This window comes from Pseudorca crassidens, chromosome 8 (assembly GCF_039906515.1).
Source record: "Pseudorca crassidens isolate mPseCra1 chromosome 8, mPseCra1.hap1, whole genome shotgun sequence".
Classification (NCBI taxonomy): Eukaryota; Metazoa; Chordata; class Mammalia; order Artiodactyla; family Delphinidae; genus Pseudorca; species Pseudorca crassidens.
Genome location: NC_090303.1, coordinates 56452635 through 56474499, shown reverse-complemented (window position 1 = coordinate 56474499; position 21865 = coordinate 56452635). Strand labels below are relative to the sequence as shown.

The 21865-nt window shown below is 48.5% G+C and overlaps 1 protein-coding gene across 2 annotated transcripts in view; it reads left to right on the top strand.

The window, feature by feature from the left end:
• Window positions 1-21865, top strand: part of GSDME (gasdermin E) — a 73277-nt gene that overhangs the window by 34053 nt on the left and 17359 nt on the right. For both annotated transcript variants that reach the window (XM_067746530.1, XM_067746531.1), the window contains 3 exons: window positions 11057-11228; window positions 12856-12976; window positions 19785-19946. In XM_067746530.1, coding sequence (XP_067602631.1) covers window positions 11057-11228; window positions 12856-12976; window positions 19785-19946 — 455 coding nt within the window. The remainder of the gene's footprint in view (window positions 1-11056; window positions 11229-12855; window positions 12977-19784; window positions 19947-21865) is intronic.

Genomic DNA, 21865 nt, shown 5'->3' with positions numbered 1-21865 from the left:
CCCCAATAATGTGAATGTTGGTGCATTTGATGTTGTCCCAGAGGTCTCTTAGATTGTCTTCATTTCTTTTCTTTAAAAAAAAAATTATTTATTTATTTGGCTGTGCTGGGTCTTATCTGCTGCATGCAGGATCTTCATTGCTGTGTGCAAGATCTTTTTAGTTGCTGCAAGCAGGATCTAGTTCCCTGACCAGGGATCGAACCCAGGCCCTCTGCATTGGGAGTGTAGAGTCAACCACTGGACCACGAGTGAAGTCGGTCCCTGTCTTCATTTCTTTTCATTCTTTTTTCTTTATTCTGTTCTGCAGCAGTGATTTCCACCATTCTGTCTTCCAGCTTACTTATCCATTCTTCTGCCTCATTTATTTTGCTGTTGATTCCTTCTAGTATATTTTTCATTTCAGTTATTGTATTATTCATCTCTGTTTGTTCACTAGATCTTCTAGCTCTTTTTTTAAACATTTCTTGTATCTTCTTGGTTGGTACCTCCATTCTTTTTCCAAGATCTTGGATCATCTTTACTATCATTACTCTGAATTCTTTTTCGGGTAGATTGCAGCTGTTCCTCTGGGGTTTTATCTTTTTCCTTCCCCTGGGACATATTCCTCTGCCGTCTCATTTTGTCTAACTTTCTGTGATTGAGGTTTCTGTTCTGCAGTCTGCAGGGTTGTAGTGCTTCTTGCTTCTGCTGTCTGCCTGCTGGTGGATAAGGCTGGTCTAAGAGGCTTGTGCAGGCTTTCTGATGGGAGGGACTGATTCCTGCCCACTGGTGGGTGGAACTGGGTCTTGTCTCTCAGGTGGGCAGGGCTGTTTCAAGGGGTGTGTTTAGTGGGCACCTGTGGGCCCAGGAAGACTTTAGGCAGCCTGTCTGCTGATGGGTGGGGCTGTGTTCCTCCCCTGTTGGTTGGTTGGCCTGAGGCATCCCAGTAGGCTGTTGCGTGGGGCTAGGTCTTGGTGAGAAAATGGCCACCTCCAGGAGGGTTCACGCCAATGAGTGCTTCCCAGAACTACCACCACCAGTGCCTTTGTGCCTGCAGTGAGCCAGAACTGCCCCCCACCTCTGCAGGAGATCATCCAGTACCAGCAGGTAGATCTAGCCTAGGCTCCGATGAGGTCCCTGCTTTTTCCCCTGGGTCCTGGTGCACACAAGATCTTGTGTGCACCCTCCAAGAGTGGAGTTGTTCTTTTCCCCAGTCATGTGGAATTCCTGCGATTAAACCCCTCTGGCCTTCAAAGCTAGATGCTCTGGGGGCTCCTCCTCCCAATGCCAGACCCCCAGGCTGGGGAGCCTGATGTGAGGCTCAGAACTCTCACTCCTTTGGGAGAACCTCTGCAATACAATTATTTTCCAGTTTGTGGATCGCCCAACCAGGGGATGTGAGATTTGATTTTATCGCAATTATGCCTCCCTTACTGTCTTGTTGTGGCTTCTTCTTTGTCTTTTTGATGTAGGATATCTTTTTTGGTAGGTTCCAGTGTTTTTTTTGTCGATGGTTGTTCAGCAGTTAGTTGTGATTTTAGTGTTTTCATGAGAGGAGGTGTGCTCACATCCTTCTGTGACACCATTATTTTTATTTTTTTAACATCTATATTGGAGTATAATTGCTTTACAGTGTTGTGTTAGTTTCTGCTTTATAACAAAGTGAATCAGCTATAGGTATATGCATATCCCCATATCCCCTCCCACTTGCATCTCCCTCCACCCTTCTTATCCCACCCCCCTACGTGGTTGCAAAGCACTGAGCTGATCTCCCTGTGTCGTGCAGCTGCTTCCCACTAGCTATCTATTTTACATTTGGTAGTGTATATATGTCAATGCTACTCTTTCACTTTGCCCCAGCTTACCCTTCCCCCTCCCTGTGTCCTCAAGTCCATCTCTGTCTGTGTCTTTATTCCTGTCTTGACCCTAGGTTCATCAGAACCATTTTTTTTTAAAATTCCATATATATGTGTTAGCATATGGTATTTGTTTTTCTCTTTCTGACTTACTTCACTCTGTATGACAGACTCTAGGTCCATCCACCTCACTACAGATAACTCAGTTTCGTTTCTTTTTATGGCTGAGTAATATGCCATTGTACGTATGTGCCCCATCTTCTTTATCCTTTCACCTGTTGATGGACACTTAGGTTGCTTCCATGTCCTGGCTATTGTAAATAGTGCTGCAATGAACATTGGTACATGACTCTTTTTGTTATTTATTTATCTGTCTATCTCTATTGGAGTATAATTGCTTTACAGTGGTTTGTTAGTTTCTGCTTTATAAACAAAGTGAATCAGTTATAAATATATCCCCATATCTCTTCCCTCTTGCATCTCCCTCCCTCCCACTCTCCCTATCCCACGCCTCTAGGTGGTCACAGAGCACTGAGCTGATCTCCCTGTGCTATGCGGCTGCTTCCTACTAGCTGTTAGTTTTACATTTGGTAGCGTATATATGTCCATGCCACTCTGTCACTTTGTCCCAGCTTACCCTTCCCCCTCCCCGTGTCCTCAGGTCCATTCTCTAGTAGGTCTGGGTCTTTATTCCTGTCCTGCCCCTAGGTTCTTCATGACCTTTTTTTTTTTTTTTTAGATTCCATATGTATGTGTTAACCTATGGTATTTGTTTTTCTCTTTCTGACTTACTTCACTCTGTATGACAGACTCTAGGTCCATCCACCTCATGACAAATAACTCCATTTCATTTCCTTTTATGACTGAGTAATATTCCATTGTATATATGTGGCACATCTTCTTTATCCATTCATCTGTCGATGGGCATTTAGGTTGCTTCCATGTCCTGGCTATTGTAAATAGAGCTGCAGTGAACATTGTGGTACATGGCTCTTTTTGAATTATGGTTTTCTCAGGGTATATGCCCAGGAGTGGGATTGCTGGGTCATATGGTAGTTCTATTTTTAGTTTTTTAAGGAACCTCCCTACTGTTTTCCATAGTGGCTGTACCAATTTACATTACCACCAACAGTGCAAGAGTGTTCCCATTTCTCCACACCCTCTCCAGCATTTATTGTTTGTAGATTTTTTGATGATGGCCATTCTGACCAGTGACACCATTATTTTTAATAGATTTTGTGCCTAACAATTTAAAGACCTCTGGCCACATGTACTTGGAGAACAAGAGTTTCCTGAATCTTGGTCTTTTGCTTATTCTCTTATTTCTTTGTTTCCCCCCAGGGGCAGCCTTTAAGTAGTCAGAATAAACCAGGTGACGGCATCTCGGGGTCTGGGGGTATCAGTGTCAATCAGCACCTTTTCCTGCTCTTGGTGTTAGTGTTGGTGGTATTTTTAGGCTGACTAGTAAACTTCAGGCTTATATTTTTTTTAATGAAAAAATTTGTTGTGGAAACATAGAAGTATATAACAAACACTAATAAACCACCCCCCAACTCCTGGCTTAAAAAAGATCTATTTTTTTTTAAAACCAAGACATAGGAACCATCTTTTTCTGCCTTCACCGCCCAGGATTTTGTTACTAAAATGGGATTCTTGTTTCCAAGGAGTTTATGTGAGAATTAAATGAGGGCATATAAACAAAGCATGGCACATGGCAGGTGCTCAAAAATTATAGCAATTAGTGTGAACACTTCCATAATTACTGCTATTCTGACTAGCCCCCAGTAGAGCCTGGTTACAGAAGCTGGGAAAGGTCAGAGCTGTGGGAAGGTAAGGGGTAACTTAGCATTTGGTGATGGGGCGGGAGAGGCAGTTTCAGAAGAGAAATTAAGTGAAGCCCTTGGGATTTCTGATGCGGACGTCTTGGAGCCCTTGTTTCGCTCGTCTGTGGAGGGGAGGCAGGCAGCCGTGTGTGGTCTGCATCGTGAAACCCGCCATGGAAGGACTCACTACGTTCAGTGAGTCAGAGAGGCTCTGGTTCTTGCATGTGGCAGCAGCCTGGCTTCTCCCCAAACGAGAGTGGACCCAGACATGTGCTGTGCCTCAGCAGAGTCTGGAAAGCACGTAGGCTGTTCTCTCGGAGTGTTTCGTTTGTCACAGGAGATGCTTGTTCAGTTCTTGAATCAAGATGTAAGAGCTCTTGAGCCATATCAGTAACATATTAATGGGCCCTGTCTCCCATCATATTCTTTTGGGGAAGAGCAACAGTGAAGCTCTCAAGGCCCCACCAAATCCACTCTTTTTAAAAGATGTCTTTCCTGAGACCCCCAGGCCATACCCATCTCTGTGATGTCTGAAAGTCAGTCAGCTTATTGCTGCTTTTAAAATTTTTCCACTAGATTATTCTGTCTCCTGGTTTGGGTTTTAGTTCTTAGGATTGGGAGCTTCTGAAAGGCTGCTTGACCTTCTGTTGTTTTTATCTGAGCTGAACCCCTCCTGTGGGAGAGAGGGCCTTCTGAGCATTCTTCCCAATATTCGATCCCAGGAGTAGTTTTTGTCTTTTTACAGAAATCATCCTGTCCTCCGAGCTTTATTGTGAAAGGCTACTTCAGATCTTTTTGGAACTAGGTAGGATTTAAGTCCTAAGGAGAGACATTCACGTACTATTTTCTTCTAAGGTTGATAGACATTATTTCATCAAATCCAAGATTTCATCCATCGTAAGGAGCACCACCATTTTATGTACCACTAAGAAAGAACGCTGCCAACTAAACCATGTCATTTGAAAAACATCCTGATTTCAGAGATGTGAAAAAAATGCGTGTTTTAAAATTGTCAAGATGTGATGCATTGATACAAAACTGTGTTGGCTGGAATGAGTCAGGAGTTAGAGTTCAGGCGAGCAGATGTTTATTCCACCAGGGCTTTCATGTCATGTCTGACGCCCATCACTGAACTTCTCGTCTCTCTATACCCGCTTTGCTGCCCGACTCCCTCTGAGGTGCCGGTTGCTGCAGGATTAAGTCCAGTTATCTCAGCCAGAAATCTGAGCATCAGACGGGGCTCATTCCCTCCTTTCCCTCCCATACCTAGTCTCCTGCTAGTTGATTCTGCCTCTTGAATATCTGTCCTGCCTGTTCCCAGTGCCCCAGCCTCAACAACCAGTGCCCTGGTGCAGGTTTCCACCGTCTCTCACCTGGATGTGCCAGGAGTCTCCCGGCTGGTCCCTCTGCACTCACTTGATTCTCTGCACGGCAGCCCATCGGGTTGTGTCCCTGCCTGGCGTGTGCCCTTCTGTGCTCTTCACTGTCCTGGGATGACATCCACGCCCTCCTCCCCTCACACACCCCAGTCCAGTCGCCTGAACGTATTTCAGTCCCGGGCGTCGACGCCCCAGGCTCTCTCTCACCTCCTAGCCCTGTCTGAAGGCTCCGTTGCTCCCATCCGCACAAGCACGTAGAGTCCACACGCAGACTCCGTCCCTCTGCGTCACCTGGCCGGCAACTTAGATGTGCTGTCATTTCCTTCAGCAGCCCTGTCACCCCATGGTTTCCCTATGGGGGCACCGACCCCGTTGTGGGGTAACGCTTGTCATAACTGCCTGATTCCGTGTCTGCGTCCCTCCTGGAACATCCTCTTTTGCTCACCTTTGCACCCACATGGTGTCTGCAGTACAGTCAGCACCATTGGGTTGGAAGAATACTTGGTTCATCTTTATTTTGCATCTGAGATGCAGAGGAGAATTAATTTGCCTGGACTTGAGGTGGAAGCCCAGGTCCACAAAACACGAGATTTTTCCATCCAGCTGTGGATGCCAGAGCTTGAAAGGCAAAACCTGGCCCACAGGCTCCCGCGTGAGCTCAACTCCCTGCATCAGCCTCATTCAGTTTTTCATCTCTCAGACCTGCTGCATCTGCAGGTGGCAGTGAATTAGTTACTCCATCTGAAAGTCTGTAATGGCTTAGTCCTTTTTCTCCTTTCTCTCCCTGGTTGTGAGTGAGTGAGATAAGGTATTGAATAGACGGCAGTGTGCACAGAGGTGAGGTGACCCCGTCACTTTGCTAATAATGTGTGGTTAGCATTGTGCCCTGATTTTGATTTTTTTCAGGCAGTTTACAGTCCTGAAGCCACAGCCTGTGACACAGAGCAGGGTTTTCCTCACCATGTGGAAGTGGAGCCCCAGGGCAGAGCAGCTCAATTTTCTAGAGACTTCCTGGCCCTGGCTCCGGCTCCAGGTCGATCGTCTCTGGTGGGTGTGCGGGAAGTTCCTTTTATGGTTGAAATGGAGACTTTGTTGGCGGGAAGGAGCCAGCCGGTGGTGGCTGCTTGGGTTTCCAAGAGGATCCGCTGCTAGTCTCTGGGGAGCTTTCCCAGGAGGGTTGAGCAGAGAGGCTGCTTGTTCGTTCTTGGGTACACATGAAACACCTTCTGTGTACAGGGCCCAGAGGAAGTCAAGGAGGGAGCCGGAAGATGGAAAGACATAGATAGGGCTTCGGGGTTGGATGGGCTCAGCTGCGTTCTCCTTCTGGCCCTGGGTCACTGGCTTACGAGCTCTGTCTGCTTCTGTCGCTCTGTAAAATAAAGGTGACATTAACTTCATGGACCAGTTAGAGTGTCTTTAGTTGCAAAGAAAATCTGTTAGTACCTCACATAAGAAAACCTCCCCAGGTAGGGTGAGTCACCTTCACCTGAGTTTCCCGGTGGCTGGTTAATTCAGTGGCCCCGTGGAACCCCTTTGTGGTAGTCTCCATGCATTTCTTGTCCCAGCTGCCCAGTTCTCCTTTTGGTGCCCAAATGACTGCATTCCAGAGGAAACCCAGAGGCAGAAAAGTAGTCTATTCCTTGTGCCTCTTTTTAAGAGAGAGAAAGAGCCTTCCAGGAACCCCCAACAGACTTCTCCTCAAGTCTCTATGGCCAGAATTGCCACGGATGGCCCATCCTACCCAATCCCTGATAAGAACAGCAGAGTTACCAGGAAGGGCCAAGACTCATCTGTGGGTCTGAGCTACCCCTTCCACGCCCTTGTACCAGGCTCCCAAACCTGAACAAAATCGGGGGAGGCAGCTAGTGGTTCATCACACTCAGGGGGTGTCAGAGCCCTCCAGGCCCCTGGTTCTCAGTGCGGTGCCTGCAGGAACAAAACGGACATGGCGGAAGTGCTCGCCCTTCCCCGGCCCACTCTGGGAGCGCACAGACTTTAACGGGGCAAGGACTGTCCCCTGGGGGGATCAGCAGGCAGTGGAAGAAGCAGAGGCACGTGCTTCAGGGTTTGAGGAGACGGTTACCGAGATTAAACTCTAGTCACGGCCTTGGTGGGGTGTTTTGCCAGGTCTCTAGACTGGAGGAGGCTGGCTATCAAAAGAGAAGCAGACTTTGCTGCTTAATGAAGTGTCAGAAGAGCAAAGCCAAGTTTACAAGCAACGTGCATGGACCTCATCTCCACAGCCTTTCTAATTTTTCCACTGTACAGCTGGTCTGCGAGCACACTTCTCCTTTAGTGTTAGCCAATAAATCAAAACCCTTTAGGAGAAATACCGAAATTGCTAAAGCCTTAATCGTCAGTACATAGCTACATTTCTGTGGGTTAGTAATTCTTGCTGAATACTTTTGCAGTATCAGGCTGGCCACCATCTTTGGGCTCTTTATAATGTCCCAATCTCTGTTCCTGGAGAGACGGTGGAACAAACCCCCTGCAGTCTTGCACGGTTTCTTCAGAGTGCCTTTGTACCCTGGCCTCTTGCCGTCAGTTGTTAGAGCAGTGTAGTGGAAAGATCACTGGTCTGAGAGTCAGAAGATGTGTGCCATGGGATTCAGGCCAGTCTGTGACCTCTGAGGGCCGCAGTCTCCCTTTCTGAGCACAGACACTGGATTAGATCTGAGCGATCAGGACCTCGTCCCCTCCCAGGCCTGTGCAGACGTTGCGAGTCAGTCAGTCATGGCTTTCTCGCTGCTCACTGCCTCCTGGCCTAGACCCAGTCTTAGAATCCTTTCCCAGTAGCTAGGCAGCGATCATTGATGGATCCATCAGAGGTGGTATTCAAGATGAAACTGGTTTTCTACCTCAGAACTAGTCATCCCCTGGGGCCCTTGTAGTTTCATAATTTCTCCACGGAAGACAGGTTAAGAGCTGACTTGCCCCTGCTCTGTCATGACGCACATTACTTTTTGAAGAGCCTTATCCGAACTCCATTTGAAGCCCTGTTCCTCTAGGACATGTTATGATCAAGGGCTATTACACAGGAGGGTCGTGGCAACAGTGATCCCCTTGGTCTTTCTCACTGAGAATCTCCAGCATTTGGCCCAGAACATAATAGGACCCAGTTACCTGTGGAGTGAAATGAATGAGTTTGGGATGGGGGTCTGCTCGGAAAGCATGCCCTCCCCTTGTCTCTATGGGAGGGGTCCTGGGGGCTGCATTATGTGTTGGGAAAGAAAGCTGCTTCCCTCCTTTTGGATATTGTTAGAGTTTTAAAAGTCTTCTCTGGGTTTCTTCTGTCTGGTTTGCATTTGGCTTTCCAAGCCTTAGAAGTAAAGAGAATGGAAATTAAAGCTTCAGACTGGGAAGGAGCCTGCTTCATTAGGGCTGGGCCTGGGGAGCTTTCAGGTACCTCAGAAGAGGAACCTCTGTTCCCGCTGGCGTCCCTGGCCCACAGCCTGGTCCCTGTGGACCCGCAGCCGTGCCGGGCGTGGAGCCACGCTTCCTAGTGCATCCCCACCTGTTGCCTCCGGCAGCTCCTGCCTGCTTTCCTCCCCCAGGAACTCCTGGCCTGTATCCGGGTAGCTGTTTTCTTAGCTGCTTGGAGGGTCTGCTCCCCGGCTGAAGGCTCCCCTGAAAACTGTGGCCATATTTGGCCAGCCTGGAGAGGGAACTTGATTTGGCCTCCCTGCCAATAGTGGAAGGAAAGAAACATTTTCAGACGGGTGCAGTGTGGGTCACTGCAGGTAAGCCTCGTAGTCAAGCCTTACTTTACAGATGTGCAGACTGAGGCTCAGAGACGAGAGGCAGTGACCCAGCGAGGAGGAGATGAAGCTGGGACCCACCTGCACGTTGACTGCAGATGTCTGTGTTGCACAGAGCTGCGGGCACGTGGGAGGCGGGTGATCTCGTGGGAGAACGGGGTGGGGGGAGCAGCAGTTCCTCTGGGTGAGGAAGGGGCGCTCTTCTCCCCCATTCAGTGTGTACTCCCCTGCCCTCGCCTCCAGATGTGTTCTTTTGGGTCCAACCCTCTGGGAGCTGGCCGCAAAACCGCAGGATTGCTTCAGGCCCTACTCTGGTTCTGGGGGGCAGGCTGAGCCTTTGGTTAGTTGTTCTTCCTGATTGGAAATTACAGTGACATGTGCCCGTCCATCACCTACAGCTAGTCTCTCATTGGTTCCCCCTCTTCCCGTTCATCCTCCGGACAAATTGCAAACTGTACGAAACAGGAGGTTAAAGGTGCTGATTCTCCTAAGGTGGGAGATTGTTAGTAAAGCGGCTGGAACGGCGAACCCGAGCACCAGGAGATGAAAAATGAGGTGCGTTTTAGAAACCCTTCCTGATCACACGGTGTACCATCCTCTGGGTTTCCCATGCATGCTTTAGCTGTAGGAAGATTTCCTTGAACCTGGAGATTTCGTTTTAGAAACCCTTCCCGATCACACGTGTACTATCCTCTGGGTTTCCCATGTACACATTTCTTTAAGTTTGTAGCCAAATTTCATTGTTGTTGTCAATTTGTCTTTATGACATTTAATATGTGTGAAACATTGTTATAATTTGCATTTCTCTGACCACTACTGAGATCAGACAGTCTTTCCTGTCTTTACTTTTTTTTATTGTGATAAAATATAAAATTTGCCATTTTAACCATTCTTAGGTGTACAGTTCAGTGGCATTAAGTACATTCACACTGTCACGCAGCCATCACCACTATCCATTTCTAGAACTTTTTTATCACCCTAAACAAAAACTCTGTAGCCGTCAAGCAAGAACCCCACATACTCTCTCCCTCAGCTCCTGGTAACCTCAAATCTACTTTCTGTGGCTCTAAATTTGCCTAGTCTAGTTATTTCATATAAGTAAAATCATCCAATATTTGTCCTTTTGTGCCTGGCTTCTTTCACTCAGCATAACGTCTTCAAGGTTCGTTTGTGTTGTAGTGCGTGTCAGCTTTATTCCATTCTGTGGTTGAATAACGTCCCACTGTGTGTATGGACCACGCTGGCCTATCTGTTCATCTGTTTCTGGACACGGGTTGTTTCCGCACCAGGCAGCTTTTTACATGGAGACAGGACCTTTCCAGCTACTTGCCTCTGTTGCGGGGACGCTTGCTGAAGCCTGGAGAACCTGCGTCTGCCTGCGGGGCGGGGTGACCACCGCTGTTGGGGATGGTGGTGAGCTTTCAAGGTAACTAAGCTGGGATTGTTTAAAAAGCACAGGATGAACACTGTAATTGTTCCTGTGCTGACACTAACTCTCATTTGGTTTTCTTCCTGTCCACTCCATGAACGCAACAGCATGGAGCAGGACCTCCAGAGAGAGCACTTCATCGTTTGCTTCTAAGCAACGAATCATCTTTCGCAGATGGAAATTTACCTTGTTCTTGAAGTTCCCCAGAGGAGCCACCTGGGAGCCCCAAGTCTCTGCTGGGTGACCTGGGCAGGCCACGCCTAACTGGCCTCAGTTTCCCCATCTGTAAAATGATGTAAAATCCCTTCTAAGAGATCACATGTCCTTCCTGGACAGACAGATTAAAAAGTACCTTTTAAATTCAAGTCCAGTTTTTTCCTTGCTGTTCGTGCTTCAAGCCTGTTCCCCTCTCCTGTGTGAAAAGCACTGGTCAGCATTCCCCCCAGAGAAATCCTGTATTTATTGCCCACACCTGTGATGTCTGTGGTCCCGCGGCCTCTGGTTAAATGACAGGGTGGAGTCCCCGGTGTGAGCGGATGGACCGCAGCTGCCACGCCCACTGGGTTTCTTTCTTGCTCCTGTTTGACAGGTGCCTCCCCCCGCCCCCGGTGTCCAGCCTTTCTCCGGAGGCCTGGCAGCTCTGAGGTGGCCTTGGGAGACTTTGCTTTCTGCCTCTCCGGATGTACTGCCCCCTCTCTCATCACCGGAAAATAAACGATGCTGGTTGTCACCTGTTTGCTCCTCAGCCGCCAGCTGTGCGAGAGGCGAAAATTCACACTGCATCAGTCTCCCCTGAGGTACGAGGCCACTCACGGGCGTTTTTCTTTTTCAGAACAATAAATCTGAAGAATTCAGTGCTGCAGCAGGTGCTGGAGAGGAAGAATGAGGTCCTGTGTGTCCTGACACAGAAGATAGTGACGACGCGGAAGTGTGTGATATCCGAGCACGTCCAGATCGAGGAGAAGTGCGGTGGCATGGTGGGGATCCAGACCAAGACCGTGCAGGTGCGCACCCAGCGGGTGGGGGTGCCGGGTCAGAGGCCACGGGGGCCTCGGTCAGGGGCCTCTTCGGGTGGGGTCTTCCTTCGTCAGGATTCTTTCTGTAGTGAGTTAACAGAAATCCAACTCAAATTGGTTTAAACGAGAATTTATCGGCTCACGTAACTGAAACATCTGGGGTGATCTAGCTTCAGTCACCTCTGGATCCAGGCCAGGACTCAAGAGAAGGTTGTGGACTGCCTTCCCTGGGGTAGAGTCCCTCTCATATAAGCTTGTGGGGAGGCAGCTCCTGGCTTTCTTCCCACCTCATCCCCAGTGGAAAGAGTGCTTCAAGGCTAGCACTCACTGGACCCTCCTGGTCCGTGCTCATTCCTGAAGTAAACCCAAGGCCGGGGTGATAGGACACTTGGACGGGCCATGCAGGGTTGGGTCAGGTGCTTTCCCAAAAGCAAATGGGTCAAATGAGCATTGGCTAGGTTGAGGCACAGATGACCCCTAGAGCCCCTCAGAGCCAAGGGTCTCAAAATGATTCCTTTGCTTTAGCCGCCTTAAATCCCTAATGGATTGAGTTAGGGAAGGTAAAGATCTGTACATATGTCTTTATATACATGCACAGATGCTTCTGGATTAAGTTACAGACAGTCTTACCAAGCTGATCCCTGAGCTTCAGTGGAACCGAACTGGCACAGGAGGCTGCAGCCCCAGTCTGTGTCCCCTCCAGCTTGCCATGGTGCCCGATATTCTTTTCTTAGAGATTTACTTCTTGGGGTAACTTTCAAATTATACTAGAGGACCCAGAAAAGTTGTATTTAGGAGGTGGAGATACAGGTCCAGGGCTGGACTCGCCCTGGGGTGGGCAGGCCGGACAGAGTGATGAGGCCTGATGGGAGATGGCTTCAGCTGGCCCTGCCGATATTTCTATCCACGGTGACCCCCACCAAAGGCCTGGAGCCTGCCTGGGAGTCAGGAGACCAGCTGGCATCACACTGTGACCAGGATCAAGTTGCTAAAGATGTCTCTGATCTCCAGCATTTGGGCAACAAATAGCTTCTCACCTTCCTCCCCAGGCCACGGTGGGCAAGGGTCATATTTGTGACAGGGTTTGAAGGAGAGAGCTTTGGTGCCTGACTCGGCATTTCCTGCCCACCCTTCTGTCATCCTTGTGCCTTTCCCCGGGTTTTATCTGACTGCACCGTGTGCCATCCATGAGGTCCAGGAGGATGTGCTCGGGGGGTCTTGCTCTCAGCTAGGTTCTCCTAGTCGGGCTCTCTTACCACTGAGGATTTTCTGAGGATTTCAGAGTTGTTTCCATAATCCTCCACGAGGGAAATGGGAAGTTATCTTGTTTTTTGTCTTCTTTATTCAGCACCATAGACCTAACTTCATTGTATCCCAAACTGGGATCTCGCCTTTGTGCCACCAGGTTGGCCATTGACTTTGGAATACGTGTAGGACATCATGAGGCCGACAAGGATTAAATCCTGGCCCCTGCCCGCTGGTCCCTTTTTCTGCTCCATTCCATGGGCATTTCCCTGGCACTCTTTGTGCACAGGCACTAGGCTGGCCACATGGGGGCAGGAGAAACCTGGGGGAGCCTGAGCACACAGGTGGGAGCATGCGCCCTCGCCCACAGGTGTCAGCGACGGAGGATGGGAACATCATCAAGGACAGCAATGTGGTGCTGGAAATCCCGGCTCCCACCACCATCGCCTACGGCGTCATCGAGCTGTATGTGAGAGCAGACGGCCAGTTCGGTGAGTGTGCCTCAGCTCAGAGCTCTCTGGAGGCGGTTGAGCCATTGCGGAGGGACACCCCATCTTCCCCTGAGACACACACTTGTAGAGGATCCCCCGCTGCTCTGGGGATTGAGAAGAAAGAGATATCGGAAGAGTTTGGGGATGTCTCAGGACAAGTGAGACGGAGGACCGCGGTGGGAGGGTGTTGGTGAGGGATGCCCAGATGTCCGTGTGGGGTGTGCTTCACCGACGGGGCACAGGGCGAAGAACATGGGCTCTGCAGTTGGACGGACTGGGCATCGGCCCCAGCGCCACGGGGTCCTGTGAGGTCTCAGGCAGCTTGCTGAAGCCGCCTGGGCCTCAGCTTCCCGTGTCTGGGAGGGGAAAGACTTTCCCTCACAGGGCTGCGGTGAGGACCAGGGTAGATGAGCTGTGTGAAGTGCCCGGTAGAGCGGTGGCTTAAGTACTCACCTTAGCTATCAATCCTGTCATCGTTGTGATCATCTTACCTCCCGTCCCCTGTAGGGAGCCCACAGAGCTGCATTTGACCTTGCTGTCTGATCAGCAGTGTGTTCAAAGCCGGGAGGTCACTGCATCACTTGAAGAAAATAGGGTTTTACAGTTGGTGTGGCTTGTCTTAGATACTCACGGCTCTTCCCTCACACTCTTCCCAGGAAAAGGTTGTGTCAAACCCAAGGAAAGTGTCTGACTGCTTTTTGGGGACATGAATTAATATATGCAACATCATAAATTAACTTTTTAAGGTATGATCACATTGTCGTGGTTATGCTTATGAAAAGCGTCATCTTAGTTTTTAGAGATTTACAGTGAACTCTTCACAGATGAAATGGAAATATGTCTGTGGTTTGCTTCAGGCACGATGGTGGAGAGTGAGGGGTGTGCGTAGTGGGTAGAGGTGGGGGAGGCCATCACAGCCGGTCGGTGCGTGTGCGGAGGCTCCCTGTACTACTCTCTCCGTCCCTGTGCACTTTCGATTCTCCATGATGAGAACATTGTAAAAGGGTGCCGTGACGGGCCATACATGTCTGTGGCTGCCTCCTGCCCTTCCCCCAGTTGTTTTCTGTCAGGTGGCGGGGACCAGGCCAGGGATGCGGGTGTCTTCTGGGAGTCAGCCTTCTGCTCACTCGGCCACGCGAGGTACCACCGTTCATCTACAACCGTGGGCGCTCGGAATGCTGACTGTCCTATGGGACAGTGGACAAGCCCGCGGATGTGTAAGGGACGTGAAGGGCAATCACTGACCCTCCCTCTTTCGTTTCGCATGTAGAGCAGCCTGTGTTTCCGGGGGGAGACAAGAAGCAAAGGTGCCAGTTGTAGGAAGTTGGTCTAGGGGTGGGCCAGGGACGCATGGGATACCAGGAATACCAAGAATCGCGACCAGCAAGCATCCTTTAGGTCTAAGCTTCCAAATTTGTGTCATCCTGGGCACGATGATGATTCTTTCTCTTTGAAAGACTATCCGTCCACTGAACAAACTGCCTATTAGATGATTAAGTTGCCCCCCCAGCTTTTGTCATCAGCGTGTGATAAGCTGTGTGACCACGTGGGCATGTGTGACTCCAGCCCAGGCTGCTGAGGCCTTGGTTATCCTGTCCAGATGGATTGGTGGTGGAGGTGTTGCTTTCGTCAGGCTCTTTGGAAGCTTGGCCCGCACCGAGGATGCCCATGAGTGCTCTGAGGACCCTTTGGCGGCTGGGGGCCAGGCTGGGGCTGCCATTCCAGGCTTTGGGGCCCCCGGGAGCCCCTCCCTGTTTCTCCGAGGAGGTGGAGGTGCTCTGCCCTGCATGCAGCTCTGTTGGGGCACCTGTCGCTCCCACAGGGGGCATCTGTTTTCTCAGATGGGGTTGGAAAGACAAAGCCTGCCTGGCGAGGCTCTCCTGTTTGCATTTCAGTTTCAAGCCTTCTATCTTGACTTGCTTCTGCTGTCTTGACAATAAACTCTTTGTGCTGCTGAGCAGAGGTGCCCTGGGGAGTCCTCAGGGTTCCTCGGGCTCTCTGCCCACATGCTGGCCTAGGAAGCCCTTTCCTTTGCCCTCTCCTGCTGCTGCCTGCCCTGCCCGTGCAGCTTGGTGGTCAGGCCCTTGTTCGTGTGACACACTGCCTGATTCTTAAGCCAGTTCTGCTGCTTTTTCCCATCTCTTTTCTGTTGCTCTTCCTGCAGAACGTTCTGATCCGGCTTCATAAACAGCCCTACAGGGGCTGGAAGGGCCCTTAAGAGGCTGCTCGATCTCTCCTCCCACCTTCTGGGTGGGAGTACAGTTGACGAGGATCCTGGCTGTCTTCTGAAACTTCGAGAGGAGGCCACTCCCTCCGTGTCCCTTGGGGGAGGCATCTGTGAGCCCGTCCTTGACGAGGGGTTCGCTCAGCCACGATCCCTCCCTTTGCCAACAGATCCCCCCCCCACACCTCTTATGGCCAATCAGAAACATCATGTTATTGTCTTGAACTTTAGCCTTTGCTCTGTAGAATTAGGCATTTACCAGTGTCCTTTCAGCACGAACTTCTGATTGGGCACCTGTGGACGTGAACCTGTGCTTCCCACCCTCCCGGGTCTGTGCACTTCTCTGCAGGTCCAGAGGCCGACACTGACACCCCCCGCCTCGTTCCCATCACAGACTCTTAATTGGCTCCTCTGCTTTGAATCTTTCCCATCCTAACAGTGTAGCTGATGTGATTATTTAAAAATACACATTTGGGGCTTCCCTGGTGGCGCAGTGGTTGAGAGTCCGCCTGCCGATGCAGGGGACACGGGTTCGTGCCCCGGTCCGGGAAGATCCCACATGCCGCAGAGTGGCTGGGCCCGTGAGCCATGGCCGCTGAGCCTGCGCGTCCGGAGCCTGTGCTCCGCGGCGGGAGAGGCCACAGCAGTGAGAGGCCCGCGTACCGCAAAAAAAAAAATACACATTTGGTCACTTCACTCACCTGCTCAAACACCCTTCTGAGGCTCCCTTTGTCCCAAGATAAAGTCTGCCCTTCCAGGCACGTCGTGTCCAGCCTTGCTTCTCATCACCAGCGCCTCCCAACGTAGTGACACAGCCAGCGTTAACCCACCGCCTGGGAACCCTCCACTCGCTTATTGTGAGCCTCTGGAGTGTGCGCCCTGCCTCTTGGCCCAGCTAATTCCTACCAGGCTTTTGGGGGCTACTTAGACACTGCTTCGTCCAAGAATCCTTTTCTGCTTCTTTCTCCACACCTGCCACTCTGCCATTCAGTGACCTGTCCGCCTCTTCCACTCATATCACACTTACTGTCAAGGCCTAGGTTGTGGTCCTGTTGAATCTCTGGCTCCTTGCAGTGCCTGATGCTGCAAAGAGTGAAGGAGTTGGCAGTGCCTTCAGGGGGGCTGTGCATATGTGTAAAGGAAGAGTGGTGCTGGGGTCTTGGACTCCCAGAATATGGTTGGGGGGCCCCACAGGGCTGTTGGCAGGATTTGAGGCTGTGTTAATGGTCATGGTCCTCGTCCTTGGGGAGCTTTCCCTGGGGGTCAGTTCACGCTTATCCACTTCGGTGCCTGGTGCATAGGGTGGAGCGAGCCAGGGGCATCCTGGATGACTAGGAGTGTGGGTGGGTCGTCGGTTGAGTAAACGAAAGCTTGTTTTCTTTGTCTTTAGACAGCCGTCCTGTCTTTATGATGTCATCAGTGTCCACAGCAATTGAAAACACGTGCTAATACCCATGCGTTTCACATGTCATGCAAGTACTAGGCTCAGCCACATTCTCATTCCATAGCCTGTACACAAATTATTGAATAGAAGCATAAAATGAACCCTCATTCTTTTTTAAACATTTTTATTGGAGTAGAGTTGATTTACAATGTTGTGTTAGTTTCAGGTGTACAGCAAAGTGATTCAGTTATACATATATCCACTCTTTTAAATTCTTTTCCCATATAGGTCATTACAGAGTACTGAGTAGAGTTCCCTGTGCTATACAGCAGGTCCTTATTAGCTGTCTATTTTATATATAGTAGTGTGTATATGTTAATGCCAGTCTCCCAGTTTATCCCTCCCCTCTTTCCCCCGGTAACCATAAGATTGTTTTCTACATCTCTAACTCTATTTCAATTTTGTAATCTTTCTAGATTCCACATATAAGCAATATCATACGATATTTGTTCTGTGACTTACTTCACTCAGTATGACAATCTCTAGGTCCATCCATGTTGCTGCAAATGGTATTATTTCATTATTTTTTATGGCTGAGTTATATTGCATTGTATATGTGTACCACATCTTCTTTATCCATTCCTCTGTTGATGGGCATTTAGGTTGCTTCCACATCTTGGCTATTGTAAGTAGTGCTGCAGTGAACATTGGAGTGCATGTATCTCTTTGATTTATGGTTTTCTCTGGGTGTATGCCCAGAAGTGCGATTGCTGGATCATATGGTAGTTCTATTTTTAGTTTTCTAAGGAACATCCATACTGTTCTCCATAGTGGCTGTATCAATTTACATTCCCACCAACAGTGCAAGAGGGTTCCCTTTGCTCCATACCCTCTCAGAATTTATTTTTGTAGATTTTTTGATGATGGCCATTCTGACTGGTGTGAGGTGATGCCTCATTGTAGTTTTGATTTGCATTTCTCTAATAATTAGCAATATTGAGCATCTTTTCTTGTGTTTTTTGGCCATCTGTCTTTGGAGAAATGTCTGTTTAGTTCTAATGCCTATTTTTTGATTGGATTGTTTTGTTGTTGAGTTGTATGAGCTATTTGTGTATTTTGGAGATTAATCCCTTGTTGGTCGCTTCATTTGCAAATATTTTCTCCCATCCTGGCATTGTCTTTTCCTTTTGTTTATGGTTTCCTTTGCTGTGCAAAAGCTTTTGAGTTTAATTAGGTGCCATTTGTTTTCTTTTTGTTTTTATTTTCATTACTGTAGGAGGTGGGTCAGGAGAACCCTCATTCTTTTTTTTTTTTTAACATCTTTATTGGAGTATAATTGCTTTACAATGGTATGTTAGTTTCTGCTTTATAACAAAGTGAATCAGTTATACATATACATATGTTCCCATATCTCTTCCCTCTTGCGTCTCCCTCCCTCCCACCCTCCATATCCCACCCCTCCAGGCGGTCACAAAGCACCGAGCTGATCTCCCTGTGCTATGCGGCTGCTTCCCACTAGCTATCTACCTTACATTTGGTAGTGTATATATGTCCATGCCTCTCTCTCGCTTTGTCACAGCTTACCCTTCCCCCTCCCCATATCCTCAAGTCCATTCTCTAGTAGGTCTGCGTCTTTATTCCTGTCTTACCCCTAGGTTCTTCATGACATTTTTTTTTCTTAAATTCCATATATATGTGTTAGCATACGGTATTTGTCTTTCTCTTTCTGACTTACTTCACTCTGTATGAAAGACTCTAGGTCTATCCACCTCATTACAAATAGCTCAATTTCGTTTCTTTTTATGGCTGAGTAATATTCCATTGTATATATGTGCCACATCTTCTTTATTCATTCATCCGATGATGGACACTTAGGTTGTTTCCATCTCCGGGCTATTGTAAATAGAGCTGCAATGAACATTTTGGTACATGACTCTTTTTGAATTACGGTTTTCTCAGGTTATGTCCAGTAGTGGGATTGCTGGGTCATATGGTAGTTCTGTTTGTAGTTTTTTAAGGAACCTCCATACTGTTCTCCACAGTGGCTGTATCAATTTACATTCCCTCCAACAGTGCAAGAGGGAGAACCCTCATTCTTGAGTTCACACAATTTTTACTTAGCAAGGACACACGGTTGCATTTTTTTTTTTTTTTTTTTGCAGTACGCGGGCCTCTCACTGCTGTGGCCTCTCCCATTGCGGAGCACAGGCTCCGGACGCACAGGCTCAGCGGCCATGGCTCACCGGCCCAGCCGCTCCGCGGCATGTGGGATCTTCCCGGACCAGGGCACCAACCCGTGTCCCCTGCATCGGCAGGCAGACTCTCAACCACCGCGCCACTAGGGAAGCCCCACACTGTTGCATTTTTACCTACAACTTAGTTACTTTAGTTGGGCCCTCAAATACGGAAATATTTAAGGGGCATTTCTTTTTATAATTTTTAAAAACTTTTTATTATGGAAAATTACACACATGTTCAGAACTACAGATAGTAATATAGTGAACCCCATGTACCTACCATCCAGCTTCAATAACTAGGGCAGTGCATGTTTCATCTATAACTTTCCCACCTCTCTCCACCCCTAGTCAATTGTTTTGAAGCAAATTGTAGGCATTATATTATTTTGTCTATAACTATTGAAATATCTCTAAAAGATAAGACTTTAAAAAAAAAGACTAGTCTCTTCATACAGATTCATATAGAATATATTCTTTTGTGTATGGATTTTCCTCTCAACACGTTTATAAGGTTCGTTCATATAATTGCAGAAAATAGTTTATTAACGAATAACTGACTCTCCAAGAGCCACGTAACCACTTGTGCACCTAAATATATTGTCAATAATTCTGTATCAGTTTAGTCAAATCAGATTTATCAATCAAATTCCAATTTTCTCAGTTAAATATGGTGGGTTGTTTGTTGGAGTTGGTTTGTTCCAGTCAGGCTAAGGAAGTACTTCTGATGTTTGAAAGGTTGCTTCCTGCCTGTTCACGAGAACCTTATGTTAAGAACAACCATTTCTCCTGTATTTGTAGGAAGTGGCTGAGTTTTGGTCAAATAGCATAAGTGTAGGAAGCGGGTGTATGAGGAAGAGGGTGGACACGTCCCCCTGCCCTGCTTGATTTAGGTAAAGCCAGGTCTGGGATGTGCCAACAAGGCTGACCCTAATGCCTAGCTTGTCCTTTTCCCCCACATTACAGAATTCTGCCTCCTGCAAGGGAAGCACGGGGGCTTCGAGCACAAGAGAAGTGACTCTGCCTTCCTGGACCTCCTGCCCTTACGAGAGTTTGCGTTCTGGGACATGCCAGATGCTGGGCAAGGGCTGCCTGCCTCGGATGGGCCACTGAGTGTTTTAAAACAAGGTATTGCCAGCAGGCTGGGGCATGGTGAGCTGCTGGGTAATTGAGTGCCGTACCCCAGGAGGGGATGCGCCCTTCAGAAGCGGTGACTCCTTAGTGACTTCATGGAAAACATTTGAGGACAGACAGGACGGTGCCTGAATCAGTTCTAGTTCACTCATCAGGACTCACCCTGGTCAGATCTTAGGGAACCTCAGGTCTTGGATGGCCTGTTTTAAGGAAGGGGTAGGAGGCTGAGGAGGGGAAGAGTTAGGGGCCTAACATTTTCTTTCATCTGAACCACAGGAGTCTTGCTGACTACCAGGAAGAGCTAGTCAGCAGCAAGGAGAGAGAACCCAAGTTTTGCACTTGTTTCATTTATTCCAGGCTTCATTGCCGAGACAGGCAGCGCTTCGTTAGCTTCGCAAAATGCTCTCTTGGAGGCCCTTATCCACGTGGCCTGAAGCCGTGAGATGCCAAGGCATCCAGCGAGGAGGAGGGCGGTACCTGTGACTTGCCTGCAGCAGTTCCTTTCGCTCCCCACAGCATTTTGTGTTTTTTAAAAAAGTTTCTTGTAGGGGGTAGGGCAGGAATTAGTAGGAGTGCAGTATATAGTGGAAGAGGAGATGGGCAAGGAAAAAGAGAAAGCGAATAATTAAGAGCTTAGGGAAAAAGAGCTAGAACCAGCTCAGAATATCTCTGGCTTGGAGGGTTAGAGGAGAGACTCATCAGTGGGGCTTCAACGAGTCCCAAACCAGAATATAGATGCTTTTGTTTCTGTAGCAAAAATATCAATGTTGACAGAACTGGCAGTGAAGGTCCAATCTTAAGGCTTTCCCATCTCATGCAGGGCTGCAGGCCCCCTCACGGTAATTGGGTGTGATTTTCAGCTGCCACTTAAGCGATGTCAGTGTCACGGGTTAGAATCACATCAGCAGTGGTGCTACAGCCTTGAACTGCACTACAGGAAGTGACACGACAGGCTGAGCTTTCTTACAATTTCCTTACCCACCAGTCCACCCTGTCAGTTGGTCATTCCAGTCAGCCTGGCATGGAGAGGGGAGGCTGGGTAGTTTAGGCAGGAGTAGGGTGGGCACCCGCCTCTGTGCACGTGGACCCTAGACCAGCCAGGACGGCCCTTCTCTCCAGGCTGGGGCTGGCGAGGAACTAATTGTGTTTACAGAGCAGTTTTTGAGTATAACTGTTGTCTGGAATTTGACATCAGCAGAGGGTGCATTTATGTATTGGTCTGCATCCCTGTATAGGAAAGCTTTGGTTTATCAAATCTCGTTTTTAAATTCCCACTGGGCTTAAGTCACTAGAAACTTTTGACTGTCTTAAAATGAAAACGGAAGATTTTAAGGGGAGCGGCTCAAGCATCCTGAAGAGGACGTTAGTAATCCAGCTGGGATTCTAACCCATTCTCCAGGACGGGTGAAGAAGAATGGAGAAAGTGGAATATCTGTGTTTGCCCAGTGAAAACTGTGCCAGCCCCTTGAAAAGCATGCATTTAATATTAAAGGATACAAAATCTGTAGTGTATTAGAAAGATATGAAAAAGAATGTATTTTGGAATTTGCACGATGACTCTGAAGGTTTGTAAAAGTCCTGATGTTCAGTAATTCAGCCTCGATAATTTAATAATTTTAAATGACTTTTCCAGAAAATAACTGATTAGACTTAATGTTTAGTGGGTCAGCAGGAAACTAAAGTCTGAAACAAAACCCGGCTTCCCTCTTCTCTGTTTTTTTGTCTCTTTCTGTCTCCCCTCCCTCTCTTCCCTTCCCTCCTTCTTTCTTCCTTTAGTAGTTTGACTGGTTAGTAAAAAACATGCAGGGTGGTATTTAACGCGTCCTTTATTTCTGAGTTCCAAGACTGCAGCTGGAAGTGTTTATGAAAGAACAGAGGACAATTAGCTATAAAAAGCAAGTTACTGGTCCTCC